Genomic DNA, 13,901 nt, shown 5'->3' on the forward strand with positions numbered 1-13,901 from the left:
GTACGAAAACGGAGTGGCTTAGATAGTTTTACATCCTGGTACCACTTAAGACACATGAAACTACAGAGGCATTAAAGTTAAACTTTTTCCCTTTGGTTTACTGTATAGAAAGCTTTAGTAATCCATCAGCTTAAAAGAACACAAACATCGCTGTATTGTCTTTTTTCCACAAAGTTTTACATAAAACTCAAACATGTCAAAACAGAAGTGAGTCAGTGTGAACATCTCACCTGAACAGGTTATTACGACTCAATAAAGGAACAGATGGCAGCACAGCATGGGCCACAACACTTACAGAAGACACACAAAGATAAAGAGAGCTGAACATCTCTTGTTGCTGAATTTTGGCATTTTTTTCCAGAGGAAAAGCAAACAAAAAAAAATAACTTCAGCTTAACCAAAAATTCAAAACATAAGTAAAAGAGGCACATAGAGTAGAATCTCACAGATAAGGGAACAAAATTAAAAGGTACAAAGAAATACGGAGAAAGCAAACACAAGCTGGTTGGCAGCTTCTGGAGACCAGATTCAGTTTGGGAGAAACAATCTGGGAAAGAACAACAACCTTGATTTCAAAAACAGGATTCAACAATGTTGTTTATCATATTTCTTCTGTCCAACAAACATTTGGATCAGCGAAAGCTGCAGCTTCATCAGCTCTTCCAGCTCATCGATCTGTGGAAGAGAAAAGCAAATAAAGCAGTCGCTCGTTTGCATTTAATTTTAGAGAAAAATATAAAAACATTTTGTAGTATTAACAAAAGCATTTATAAAATAGTGCCATTTAAGATCTTTTAATGTTAATCAAAACTGTGAGATCAACTCTGACCTTGGCCTGCAGGCTCAGACAGCAGCAGCCTGAGGTCTTAAGGGCTAGGATTTGAATGAGAGCGGAAAGAGAATCAGAGCACAGCAAAACGTCATGTCCAAAGAAATCCAAACACTTGTCAGTTCAGGTGAAAACGATTCAGTTTCTAATCTAAAACATACACACCATCACTGTTGGAAGTATTTTGGATTGGCTTTATTTGCTCAGTAATCTCCTTCACTGGTTCTCCTGAAGAACAAAAAACAATGACCCAGTCCTGTTATCAATTAAATACTTGATACACATCTTTTTACCAACCTAAATATACTTGAGCAAAGTAAAATACGGCACTTAAAAAATCTCACATTATTTTGGATACGTTTTGTCAGTTCTCTTTACACTAAAAAGAAACCAGTAACTTAATCCTACAATCACAATCTTATTACGAACCACAGGCCGATGCTGCAGAAATATTCATCTTCTCTTCCGGATGCTGGGATATTGCATCCACAGTATTTGCCAGCACTGTGGTGCTCACTGGCTCTTTTTGGTTTTCGGGTACCGATTTGGGCTTAGAGCCGTCTGGTGCGGCTGCAGTGTTGACAGATGTGCTGCTGCCAGTTTTGTCAGTCTTCTGGGTCGAGGTTGTGCAAGGGTTACTTCTCCTCTGGGCATGTAATGCTTCTGAGATCATGTCAGTGACGTTTCCCCCGCCCTTCTCAGCGGGCAGAGTGAGTGAGAGCACGTTAGCAGAGCCATCAAAGTGCTGGACTGTGGCGAGTACCCCATCCAAGACCGCGTTTTGAAATATCAGCTGCACTTCCTGAGGCCACTCTGCTGGAAAGTTCTCCTTACCTATCAATAAACATGAGGCAGTGCGACACGAGTCAGTAAACTAGCAAAGCCCAGAAAATGACAAAGAATACTTGTGCTGCCTTACCAGCAAGAGTGCAGCGAGTGATCTGAAAGGGAAGCTCCAGCGGGTTGCTGGGGATGGGCAAGATCCGGGAGTATGGCACCTTCTCACTGTTGCCATAGTCTGCATAGAGGACACTCACCTCTTTCTCACCAACTTCTAGGATTACTGCACGGTACCAGTTATTGTCAGCTGGAAAAAAAGAAGTCTAAGTCTATATTTTGTTTTGTAGTCACAGGAATTCCAACACAATTTAGAAAGAAAAATTGTCAAACTACTCAGCATTGAATGAAATATTACATTTATCCTCATTGGACTAACATATAGAACTCCTCTGACCTTACAAGCACTAAAAGCTCAATGAAAACAGACCTGCTGTAAGCTGGACTGTGGAATGTAACCCCAGCTAAAGCCTACTCCGTGTATACTGTTTAAAGCCACACACACACACACACACACACACACACACACACACAGTGTAATTATACCTACTAGAAGACATGAAATTACCAGCTTAGCTCTGTAAGAGCAAGAATTTCAGGTGGGGTTTCCAGAGCAGACCGCCAGCAATGAAAACTGGATGTACACTAACAGGATTAGTGTAACAGCAATTTTGTCCTCACTTGATTTTTTCTTGTTACCATGTTTATATTATTTATTAAATGAAAATTAGTAAACAACATTTCCTCAAAGCATTATGAGATGTGAAAATTAGTCTCCCTCAATCAAGCAAGGCGAAATATTTAAAATTAGATTATCTGTGAATATCTCATTCAGGACTAGCCTTCAAGTTCCATCCAACAACTTTTGTGAGAACCCATTTGCCCCCTTGTGGCTAGAAACAGTTACTGCATTGCCTGCGAACGGTGAACTAGTGCTGCTCTCTGTGTGTATAGCAGGGTTACAGTGACCTAAAAATCCAAACTAGGTGAGGAAAAAAACCTAACCGAAATTAAACAAAAACAAAAAACCCTGGCACATTTGAAAGAACCCCACCTGAGAACTGAGCACAACAAGCAGCCCCAGGAGTTGGTTTGCCCTTTACAGCTGTGGACAAGGTGGCCTGGCTGTTGCAGTAGACAGCCAGCTCCACCATCACCTCCTGAAGCTTTTGTTGATCCACTACAGAAATAAATCAATAAATAAACAAACAAACACAAGCATAGAGAGCAATTAGATAAGACACAGCAAGGTCTATGTTATGTACATGCATTTTATAAGACAGTAGAAGACAACTGTTTCAACCTTGAGCAGGACCCAGCAGATAAAAGATGGAAGGATTAATGATGCCCGCAAAATAAGGCTGAAAGGCATCACTGAGCGGCAGCTCCACAGTCTTCCACTCCACTGGAAAAGATGGCACTGAAACCAGAATGCAACATTATAAATAAGCCTCCTAAATCACCACCAGCATCTTGAGGACTTCCTCTCTTTGGCTGACCTTCTGTGGACACTGCAGTCCATCCTTCAGCTGGTATCTCTTTGAAATTAACTTCTGTCTGACTGGAGACTTGAGTTTCTAAGGGATCTTGCTCATTTGTCTTCACGCTTTGTTTGGTTGCAGAGCCTGTTGTTCCATGTGTTTCTCTGGCAATCTCTCCAGGAACTTTAGCTAGTTGCTCAGAAATTAAGGCAGCTGCCACATTTACTCCTCTGCTTTCCAGCTCCACACCGTAGCCCTGTTCAGTGACAGAGAGGACACGTGCAGAGAGCTGCTCACCATACACCTGAGTCTGGAACCACAGCACAGCTTCACTGCTCCACTCTGATCCAAGAGGCTCCACGCCTAAAAATCAAACACACACCACTCAGTATAATCTACCCTTTAAATTTTTGTATTTTTTTAATTCAAACGTGAACAAACTTCCATCTGGCTTTCACACAGTTCCAAAGCTATAATGCAGTCTCTCCATGAACCTGTGAGCCAGCAGCGAACTGCCTGGAAGGGTAGAGTCAGTAGCTGGGCTGTAATGGATCGAAGGTGGCCCTTTTCAACTGTCAAGCTGTAGCCATAGTCCACAAAGTTCACAGCTACCTTGTCATCAGACAGCCCCGTCACCATAGCCCGACACCACGCTCCATCCCCTGGGGAACAAACAGCACATCATGTCCCATAAATGCCCCAAACACAAAGAAAGACAAGATTCATCATGAGTGGATTTAGATCACAGTGTGGGGAAAAAGCAGCTATAATAAAAACCCCAGAACATTTAACTGACAATAAAGTGTGGTTTGTGTCATGTTTTAGCAATCGGCTGCTGAGCTGATGACATTTATAAAGTCAGTGGTACAGCAGATGGTCTCACCAGGTAACAGGGCACAACAGGGCTCTCCCACCTTGGGCTCGAAAGGTGACGCATCAGCCTCACAATGCTGCTTTAACTGAGCCCCCAGCTCTTTCAGGCGCTGGTGGTCTGACAAACACACAGATAACACATGCATGCATCAATAAATGAATCCTCTGACTCATGCTGTTACTCTCTTCATACTGGATATTTATAGCTTAATTACTGGCATTTTATTTGCAGTATTGTTTTGCATTTTTGCTTGCTTGTAAACACCATGGTGGGGTTGCCCACCTCATCATATTGTTTGTTCTGCTTACAAAGACAAAAGACCCAGACTACCATCCACTCTCTTCTGCTTATTTATTACTGTGGTCTCATTAAAAGTATCCTTAATTTTCTTTTCACTTCTGTTTTTATTTCCTTGATATAAAATATCTGAATGTTTTTTCACTAAATAAAACAAGCCTTTGCTAACATTTATCCTTACACTGGTGGTGCTAATGCAACTGTACATTTTTACAATATATGGAAAATATTGCAGAATAATTACATGACTGAAAATCTGATAGATTTGCTGCCTTTAAAAATCTAAAAATAACTAGTTACTAACGAAAAGTCTCTGTATATTTGCCGAGACAATGCTGCTATGGGTAAAAATGGCGGCTATTTAGGCTAAAGAAACAATACCTGTAGGACTGTCAATGCGGCAGTAAAACGCTGTTGGGTTCCCAGCCACGACAGTGACTAACAGTGCCACCGCCTGGCTGTTGCAAGGAAGCTCAGTACAAGACCAAACCAGAGGCTCACATGCTGGGAGAAACGAAGCCAAATCACATATACACTTAATCAAGTTATAAAGTACTTTGGTTATTCATGTCTAACTTATCCACAAGCAAGTGGTGACTATGGCAGGTAAATTTATGACCACAAGAAGAAAATCCATGTCAATGTCACAGGCCTCTGCCAAAAAGGAATATTTGCTTCAGGTTTTCAGTTCTACATCATCATCATTTCCCCCAAGATGCATCAAATGAATCCAAATTAATCTCCCCATTAAAAAAAAAAAAAAACCCCAAACAAACTAAAAACCCAATAAAACCATTACTTTCAGATGCATCATACCTTGGGCCTCTGCAGTAACCACCGTCTCATTATCAGTAGTAACAGCACAAGGTGCAGCGTAACCTGCGGATATCAGCAATTCAGCTATATTGGCCTGTGGATCGCTGGACTCATCAATCATGGTCACCAATGCCTTGCCCCCATGTGCACCCTGGATTTCAATGTGCAGTATTCGGTTTGACACTCTTCGCTGCAGAGCCAGAAGGCAGTCCTCCGGCCAGCTCTCCCCAACAGGCTGAACCCCTGGAATGGAAACACCGCCCCCAAAAACAACAGAGGGACACACTAATCATGCGTTTCTGTATTATTTTCTCATTTAAAAAAAGACAACACCAAAGAAATGTAGTGTTTTTAAGTCAAAGTATACAAGTAATTTTAAGTAAAAATAGGTGAAAAAAATTAAATGACATTTGGCATAAAACTGAGCTCTCTCACATTCACAGCTTAACACGCTTAAGAATTGCTAAGCACTCAAAATCTACTGCATAGTGGAAAAAATACCTGCTAGACCACATGGAATAGCCTGCATGGGAAGGCGTAAGAGTGAGGAAGCGATGGGTCTAAGGTGGCCTAACCCGACCTCCTCAGAGTTGCCAAAATCAAGGTACCCCACACAGACACGTTCCTCTGATGAATAAGCCAGAATCTTAGCCCTGTACCATTGCTTGTCCTCTGGAGAGAAAACACGAAGAGCCAGAAAGTACATTTATTACACCATTTTAAAAAACACACCATCTCTGAATTAGCTTGTTAAACACATTTCAGGCACAGGACACTTTGAAATCAAATAATGATAAAAGTAGAGCTGGGCGATATGAGATTTTTTCATATCACGATAGGTTTTTTTCATTTCAGGCGATAACGATATCTATCACGATATAAGCCAAATAACTGTATTTGTAAGATTTAAATGTGCCTTTGCTCACAAGTAAAATGTGAAATAATCAGCAGCTTGTTTTTATTTAAATATTTATTTCCCATAATAAGTTCAACAGGGTAGATGTACTTAAGGAACATGAGACTTTTTCAGATAAATAAAGGCAAATATTGCAAACTACACAAAAGGCAGCCGCTAAAGCGTTTAAGTTTCAAAATAGAACAAACGAAACAGACTAAATTGTCAATTCCACTTAGAAACAAAATATTAATTCTAAAAATAAATCTTAGTTTGTTTTACAGAATAACAGACAAAACTGACTAACTTTCGTCAGTATCAAATAAACTGAGAACTAAAAGGAAATTCTCAATCTCTCCTTGTTGTATAGCTTAGCTTTTCAAACAGTTTTAACAGTTACTTTAGTCTGACAAAAGCCGAATGACGAATTAGCGCTTCCAGTCAGAGACTGAGGCTACGTCCACACGTACACGGGTATTTTTGAAAACTGAGATTTTCCGTTTTCGTTTTAAAAAATAATCCCGTCCACACGTAAAGGCAGAAATGAAGGAAAACGCTGCTATGAACATGCCAAAGCAGCAGGTGGCGCTAGATTCCTAACCGTGCAGAAATGTGCAGAAATCAGAAGTCTAGAAGCCTCGGTGGGAAAAAGTAAACAAAGCTGGGGCATAGAAGCAGAACCGAGTCGTATGTGTGGAGGGACAGTAACTGTGTGTATATGTAAGCATTTAAATACTGCAGAGAGTAGAATTAACAGTAACAGTATTGTAGAAATTCATTTCACTGAAACAATAACGTGGCGCACAGTGTGACGTCAAAAAATGTGCACACCTTTGACGCTGCGTTTTCTCCGTTTTTCTATCCATCCATCCATCCATTCGCTTCCGCTTATCCTTTTCAGGGTCGCGGGGGGCGCTGGAGCCTATCCCAGCTGTCATAGGGCGAGAGGCAGGGTACACCCTGGACAGGTCGCCAGTCCGTCAATTAATCAATTAACCTATCCCCTCAAGCTGCATGTCTTTGGACGGTGGGAGGAAGCCGGAGTAGCCGGAGGGAACCCACGCAAACACGGGGAGAACATGCAAACTCCACACAGAAAGACCCCGGCCTGATGTTGGAATTGAACTCAGGACCTTCTTGCTGTGCGGCAACAGTGCTAACCACCGTGCCACCGTGCTGCCCTCTTTTCTAGTCCCTAAGGACCCCTGTCATCCACCCATTCACACACACACATTCACATACTGGTGATGGCAAGCTACAATGTAGCCACAGCCACCCTGGGGCGCACTGACAGAGGCGAGGTTGCCGGACACTGGCGCCACCGGGCCCTCTGACCACCACCAGTAGGCAACGGGTGAAGTGTCTTGCCCAAGGACACAACGACCGAGACTGTCCAAGCCGGGGCTCGAACCGGCAACCTTCCGATTACAAGGCGAACTCCCAACTCTTGAGCCACGATCGCCCCATGTTTTTCTAGTCAACACGTAAATGCAAAAACGGAGTTTTTAAAAATCTTTGTTTTCAGTGACCAAAAACGCCGTTTACGTGTGGACGAAAGGTGCAAACGCATAGAAAAATCAGACTTGAAATAGCCGAAATACCTTCACACTACGGAACTTCTATGGCTCTTCCGTTCGACAATCTCTCCGACATTGGAACCATCATCTGTTTTCTCTTCGGTCACGCTCGGTTGATTTTTCTAGTCGGCACACTCATTTCCTCCATTACCCGGGCGGTACGGTGGCTGGCTGCTTCCCAAACAAATACACATGTGCGGCTTGGCACTTGTTCTGTACGTAACAAGTCACGTGACGTGACGCTGCGGCTGTGATTGGTTTGGCTCTGCGCTACGTAATTTGGATTGGCTGTTCTTTTTTTTCCTTTTTCTTTTTTTTTAAGAGGACAAGAGCGGCGAGGTCTATCGCGATACATATCGTTATCGTTCTATCGCCCAGCTCTAGATAAAAGTATTTAATTTTTCAAATACAAATATTTAACTCCACAGCATTCAGTAGCTCCAAATCATGTTGTGTAAAAACAAGTCAAACACTAGGACTGACAGAAATTGAAACCTCGAACCACTGAGGGGATCAATTTGACCCCATCCCACAACAACATCACCAAAGATGAAGATCAATCGATGAAAAAAAACAAACAAACAAACACAAAAACAACAACAAAATACTCAATTACTAGAATAATCAACAGCTGTAGCCCTAATGATTAGGTTTTACTTTAACAGGGTTTAAAAAGACCCCTCTGACGATTCTAGTGTTCACTACAATACTGCTGTACAGCTTACAACAGTTTTCATAGCCAGCTATAGCGTCATACTCCCATTGTAAAACATTAATAGGTACTAAAATGTTATACCTGAGAACTGGGCACAGCACACTGTGGTGGGAGCTGGTCTAAAGTTCTGTGGGGTTGCAACCTGAGAGCAGTGTTCCCTCAGCTTTAACTGCAAATCCTGAATCAGTCCTGCAAACCAAAGTCTCAGCACAGGTTAAAGGTATATAAAAAGGTTGAGTGATTTAAGTTGCATTAATAGTTCAGCAACAGCTTCTCACCAGCGTTCTCCACCTTTTGCACGATAAGTTCAGTGGGTGACTGGAAGTGGGTGACCACAACAGAGAGCTGATCACCCACTGCTTGTGTTATTGGCTCTGGTAGTTGTGCCCAGGTATTGTCATCTTTTCCATCAGAGAGGCACCGGAAGTTTTCCAAAGATGCGCTCATCATGGCATCTGGGGAAGAAAAAAAATGGTTACAAAAACACATTTTAAATGTTACAAATTGCACTGACTGAGGATGTTGTATATGAATCTTACTGATATCTTGCACAGTTGGCACGATGTTAACTGGCTCTTTATCTGCATAGCCGTGTTCAAGGAGGAACGTGTTCAACTGTTTTCCTAAAAGAAAGAGACCGGGCGAGAGCTGGGCTTAAACATTTTAACTTCAGTAGATCCTTTAAATGTGCATCTCTGTTTTATATAAGTCACCCATGGAAAGCAGAATATCCACAGCATGAATGCGACCGTCTTCTACAGTTTCCACCAGCCTAACTGTGACAATCTTGCCAGCCAGCAGCTGTCTCACAGCAATGCAGCACTCGCCTGACCAGCTCCCCGCCACCGGCACAACCCCTGTGATACGACACTCCATTGCCTGCAAATAAAAGAGCCAAGGACCAAATTTAAAATGCCAGCATGTCACAGGGAATGTATTAACTGTGCAAATATGCACCCACACATGGGCAAAAAGGCTTGATGTCAGCCGTCAGGGCTCTGATCCTATCCACAGGGACATTTTCTTCATTGCCAAAGTCAATGTAAAGGACGTTAGCCATCTTATGGTCAGGAGCCAAAGTCTGTACAAGGCCTCGGTACCAGTTCTAGACACACACACACAAAAAGTGGGCCCAAGTCAAAACACAGCCAATGTAAATATTACAAATAGCAACCTGAGGACTTGCTTAAGAAGGCCTCGGCTCACCATATCACAGGAAAACTGAACCGCGCAAATCTCTCCAACACAGGGTACATGTGTTGTCACTGAGGAGCTGCAGTATGTTTTCTGAAGCTCTGTACTGATGCTCTGCAAAGATTCCAGCAACTCAGGGCTTTGAGGGACAAGGAAAAACCTGCTGGGGCTGAAGAACTCTACAACACGCGCCTAAAAACAGCAACAACCCAAATCACTCATTCTGGTATTTAATAACACACAAAAAATCTGCTTTTACTTTTGAAGCTTGAGGCAAACTGGATACATTTTACCTGGATGTCTGTTCCCTTGATGACTTTAGTTACATGCAAGTCCTTAAAATAAACCCTCTGGAGGCTAGACGATTCACCGTGCTTCAATATACAAATTTAAAAAAAATAATAACACAGATTACTTTCTTTAACTTAGTTTTGATTTCAAATTGTGCAAATGTGAAGCTTTCAACTTTTACTCGCATTAGCATATCAGTGAAGTATTGCAATTACCTTCAGCTCCCCCAGGCTGGCTCTGTCTTCTTTAGCTGGCACAGCCGCTGCTTCCACTGGTTTCCCTCTTTAGATTAAGATAAACAAACAACTTCACATTATTTATTGGGCATTCCATCTAATTTCATCTTATGCTGGTAAAACAAAAAATGGATATTTAAGCATTCATTAATATTAACAACTGTCAGCCAGAAGCACATTGTGTTGCCCAAGCTTACTTTACAGGCTCTGGATCAACGGCTTTGCACACATGTCTGTGGGTCTTCCAGTCTTCTGTCTGACAAGCCACTGAGCAGTAAGGCACCTTCTTACAACGCTTGCATCGAAAATTGCCTGTGAATGAACAGTTATTTTAGACTTTACTAAAATGCTTACACAAGAACAACAGCGCTGAAATGAGAGTGCAAATCACTAAAGATAACCAAAAAACAAAAACAAATTAAGAGCCTCTGGCTTAAAAAAACAAACAAAAACATGCTGCCAAATAAACACAATGCCACATTTAAACTGTCATATTACCTTGGTGACCACAGTAGTTGCAGAAACGCACAGTCAGAGATGGCTGACCAGATCCCAACAACTGTAAGGGGAAACAAAAATAGTACTGACTTTTACTTCTATTCAACAGTCTTCTACTTCTTTTGGAAACTCCTTTTAGAGCAGATCATCTGTCTCACTCTAACCCTCAATAGCTTCCTCCTTCGTCACACCAACCCTCTGCATGTTCTCCTTCAGTGCATCCTAACTTCCTCTGAGGTCTTCCTCTTTCTCCTGCCTTACACCTCCAAAATTATCCTGAGTCCAATATATCCACTATCCCTCCTCTGCCCATGCCATCTCAACCATGGCTCTCTAACTTTGTCCCCAAAGTGCTCAATCTGAGCACTCTCTTTGATATACTTATTTCTAATCAACCCCACACATATCTAGCAAACGACAAAACCATCAACAATACATACTCCAGATTTATCCCTGTTCACTGATGAATTTATGGGACCTGCAAAATGAAAGGAAGAAAAAAAACGAGCAAATTATTTTTACAGAATTATCAGATTCCTTCATTTTTAGTTTTATCGGTGAATAACAGCATAACTGCACATTTTGGAGGGTTTTTTGTTTTGTTTTTTTTACCGTCCCCAATGGCGCCTGATGGGAGGCGCACGGCTGGAGCGCTGGGCATGGTGAGGTGTCTTGGAGGAGGTAATGTACCGCAAACACCCGCTGGGATCGACGAAGGTTTCCTCAAAGGCAGGTTTGGTCGAACCACATTTGTCGAAAATGAGCGGTTCATTTCAGTACCTTTCAGTGTTATATAACAAATGACTGTATCAAGACATTATACTTAACTTATATCTGCACTTTAGCATTCTTAGCTAGCTAAAGGTTACTAAAGCTACGAGTCAAGGTCACATAATAATGCATTAGCAAACTATTTTTAAAAAATCACGTTAAACGAATAAAAACCGCCAGCAACACATCTGAAGAGCATTATTCTGTCAAATAATCCAATAAACGTAACGTTTTAGTGTACTTGTACACCGCAGACTCAATGCCGTACCTTGCACGTGTTGTTTGACCAGAAAGGGAAAAAAGTTGTGCTCATGCGCAGTAGCACCAGTGTCGCACAGTTCACAATGTTCACGAGCCCAAATCAAATCAAGTTTAGTTAACAATTACTGAAGCCGATATGTTGGCTTATTATTGAGAGGTTAGGAGGAAACATAGGAAAAGTAACTGGACTGAATAGCAAAAGATCAATAAAGTAAAACCTCTGGAAAATCTCTCAAGAAAATTTGAGGAAGTACCCCAAACCGGTTGCAGCCTGAGCCTGGTTCCAATGGAGTTTTTTTTTTCCTGTTAAATTGAGTTTTTCCTTCTCACTGTCCCCAAAGTGCTTGCTTATAGGCCATCATTTCATTGTTGGGGTTTTCTCTGTTTTCATTGTGGGTGCCCTGAGGAAGCTGTTGTTGTAATTTAGTGCTATATAAATAAAACTGAATTGAATTGAAAAGAACTGAAAGAGTTGAAGTTTGGTTGTGTGGCTTAGTGCTGAGAAAAGCACTAAAGATGAGATGTTTTATTTGAGGATGTTGGTGGAGCCGTATAGAGAAAGTCAATAGCAGTTGAACTGTCTTTGTGGATCTAGACAAAGCAGAGGAACTGTTGTTGTTTCCAGTAACTTCTTGTTTCCAGTGGTGATGGACAGGCTGACAGATGAGGTCAGAATTCAACTTGCCAACCATTATAAACAATTACAATACAAATAATTACAATACAAGCAATTACATTATCAAATATTGTCTAAGCCATACTTACTGAGTACCAGGAGTAGCACATTGTTTAGTACTTCATTACATCAGTGCAAGTCATTTGTTTAAAAGCAGTGTGCCCAGTGTTTGTTTTCATTTTCAATTTATTTATTTATTTTACATTTTATCTTTTACTTTTTAAAAACTATCTACATTAAAGACTAATCTAAAGCCATCGTCTGTGTATCTTTACATTTCCTTAGGATGCTTTGCCAGTAAAAAGTGTCATTCTTGTGTCATAAAGCCTATTTTACTTTAAGCACGAGCAAACCTTCTATGTGCCGTCAAAGCTAATTTAAAATGGACTGAGGCAAAATAAAAAACTGTCCTGCCATCAGACAAATCAAAATTTGAAATTCTTTTTGGAAAACATACATGTTCTTGGCTAAATCAGTACTCAGTTCAAAAGCATGCATCTCTGATGGTATGGGGGTGCTTAAGTGCCTATGGAGTTGGTAGTTTGTACATGTGGAAAGGCACCATGAGTTTTGAAATATATTTATATATATAGCTTTTAGAACAACATATGCTCATCCATTTTTCAGAGCTTTATATGTTTTAACACAACAACACTAGACTTTATATTCCAACTGTTAGGTATTTTAGCACTACGGTTAGCATTTACAGGATATTGTTTTATAGTGACATTATGCAGGAAAACTCTGTCATTCAATAAGGCCCCTTTGTTTTAGTTATTTTTCTCTTTGACCCAAGAATTGATGTGTGAGAATCACAGGCTGGTACAAGGTTGAAATACCACAGAGACCACTCCCTCAGCTACATTAGTTTCTTAATCTTTTAGACGCCTGTTGAAGGCCAAATGGTTTGTTTCAGATTTCACTAATGAAAGAACTCTTTGTTTTGTGCCTTGAAAATATGTCGCTGAGATAATCACAATTGTAGCTGAACTAATAAACTACACAAAGGATGCTTCTTCACCCAAGGGCAGGAAGACGCTCCCTTATCTTGGTCTGTACTGGTTTAAACTGATAATCTGCTGTCTCATGAATTTTACCCTCTATATAAACTGTTGTACTTGTGAATAAAGTTGAGTCAATTTGGGAAGACAATCTAAAGCAGTCTCTGTTTTCTTGTTCTCCCAAGCTGCTCCCGAGCTCGTACTAACACGCTGAATGGCATGCTTGAATATTACTTGAGAATATATTTGACTGTGTTACAGACTAAGGGACATTCTCTGCTGATAGGTGAAGGTACATTCTCTGCTGATAGACGTCCACGCCTCGAAGGAAGTCGATCCACGGATTAGGCCTTGGAAACCGTTTCCTTCACCAACCATTATAACAGCATCGCTTCATAGTAGAAGAGTGCAGGTACTGAAGTGGCCTGCCTCCAGTCCAGGTCTTTCACCAGCTGAAAACAGTATCATGAAAGAAGTGAAATGAAAATGTACAACAAAGATGACAGACAGACACAAATCGTACAGCATTCATCTCCCATAAGTCCAATAATTGATCCCCCTAGTTAACGAATGTTTATGGGCTCTTGTTAAAAGAAGTTTTGATGCCATCAAATTCAAAATCACCTTTTTATTCCTTTAAAAAGGTACATTT

The 13,901-nt window shown here is 41.1% G+C and overlaps 1 protein-coding gene across 1 annotated transcript; it reads right to left on the minus strand.

The window, feature by feature from the left end:
- Positions 1-71: 71 nt before the first annotated feature.
- tdrd1 (tudor domain containing 1) lies at positions 72-11,938 on the minus strand. The gene is made up of 26 exons (XM_085284597.1): positions 11,580-11,938; positions 11,153-11,320; positions 10,981-11,018; positions 10,541-10,601; positions 10,240-10,354; positions 10,022-10,088; positions 9,809-9,889; positions 9,528-9,707; positions 9,283-9,426; positions 9,035-9,200; positions 8,861-8,944; positions 8,600-8,776; positions 8,403-8,510; positions 5,636-5,806; positions 5,135-5,377; positions 4,700-4,822; positions 4,031-4,138; positions 3,642-3,809; positions 3,166-3,510; positions 2,970-3,086; positions 2,721-2,846; positions 1,749-1,916; positions 1,259-1,663; positions 995-1,057; positions 830-873; positions 72-675 (listed from the first exon to the last, which is right to left on the minus strand). Exons 2-26 carry the CDS (start codon positions 11,310-11,312, stop codon positions 586-588), a joined length of 3,552 nt encoding a protein of 1,183 aa, XP_085140723.1. The 5' UTR covers positions 11,313-11,320; positions 11,580-11,938; the 3' UTR covers positions 72-585.
- Positions 11,939-13,901: the final 1,963 nt, after the last annotated feature.

This window comes from Mchenga conophoros, linkage group LG8 (assembly GCF_057382185.1).
Source record: "Mchenga conophoros isolate Kocher_MC1m ecotype Shallow Benthic linkage group LG8, M_conophoros_male_GT1.1, whole genome shotgun sequence".
In the NCBI taxonomy this organism is placed as follows: Eukaryota; Metazoa; Chordata; class Actinopteri; order Cichliformes; family Cichlidae; genus Mchenga; species Mchenga conophoros.

Excerpts from the sequence above, each read along its gene's own strand:
- tdrd1 (XM_085284597.1), bottom strand. The coding sequence starts at position 11,312 with ATGAACCGCTCATTTTCGACAAATGTGGTTCGACCAAACCTGCCTTTG. Across the intron at positions 8,511-8,599 it reads GCAAAAGGTGGAGAACGCTG|GACTGATTCAGGATTTGCAG; the intron begins GTGAGAAGCTGT and ends TTTGGTTTGCAG. Across the intron at positions 4,823-5,134 it reads GGTTACTGCAGAGGCCCAAG|CATGTGAGCCTCTGGTTTGG; the intron begins GTATGATGCATC and ends CGTTTCTCCCAG.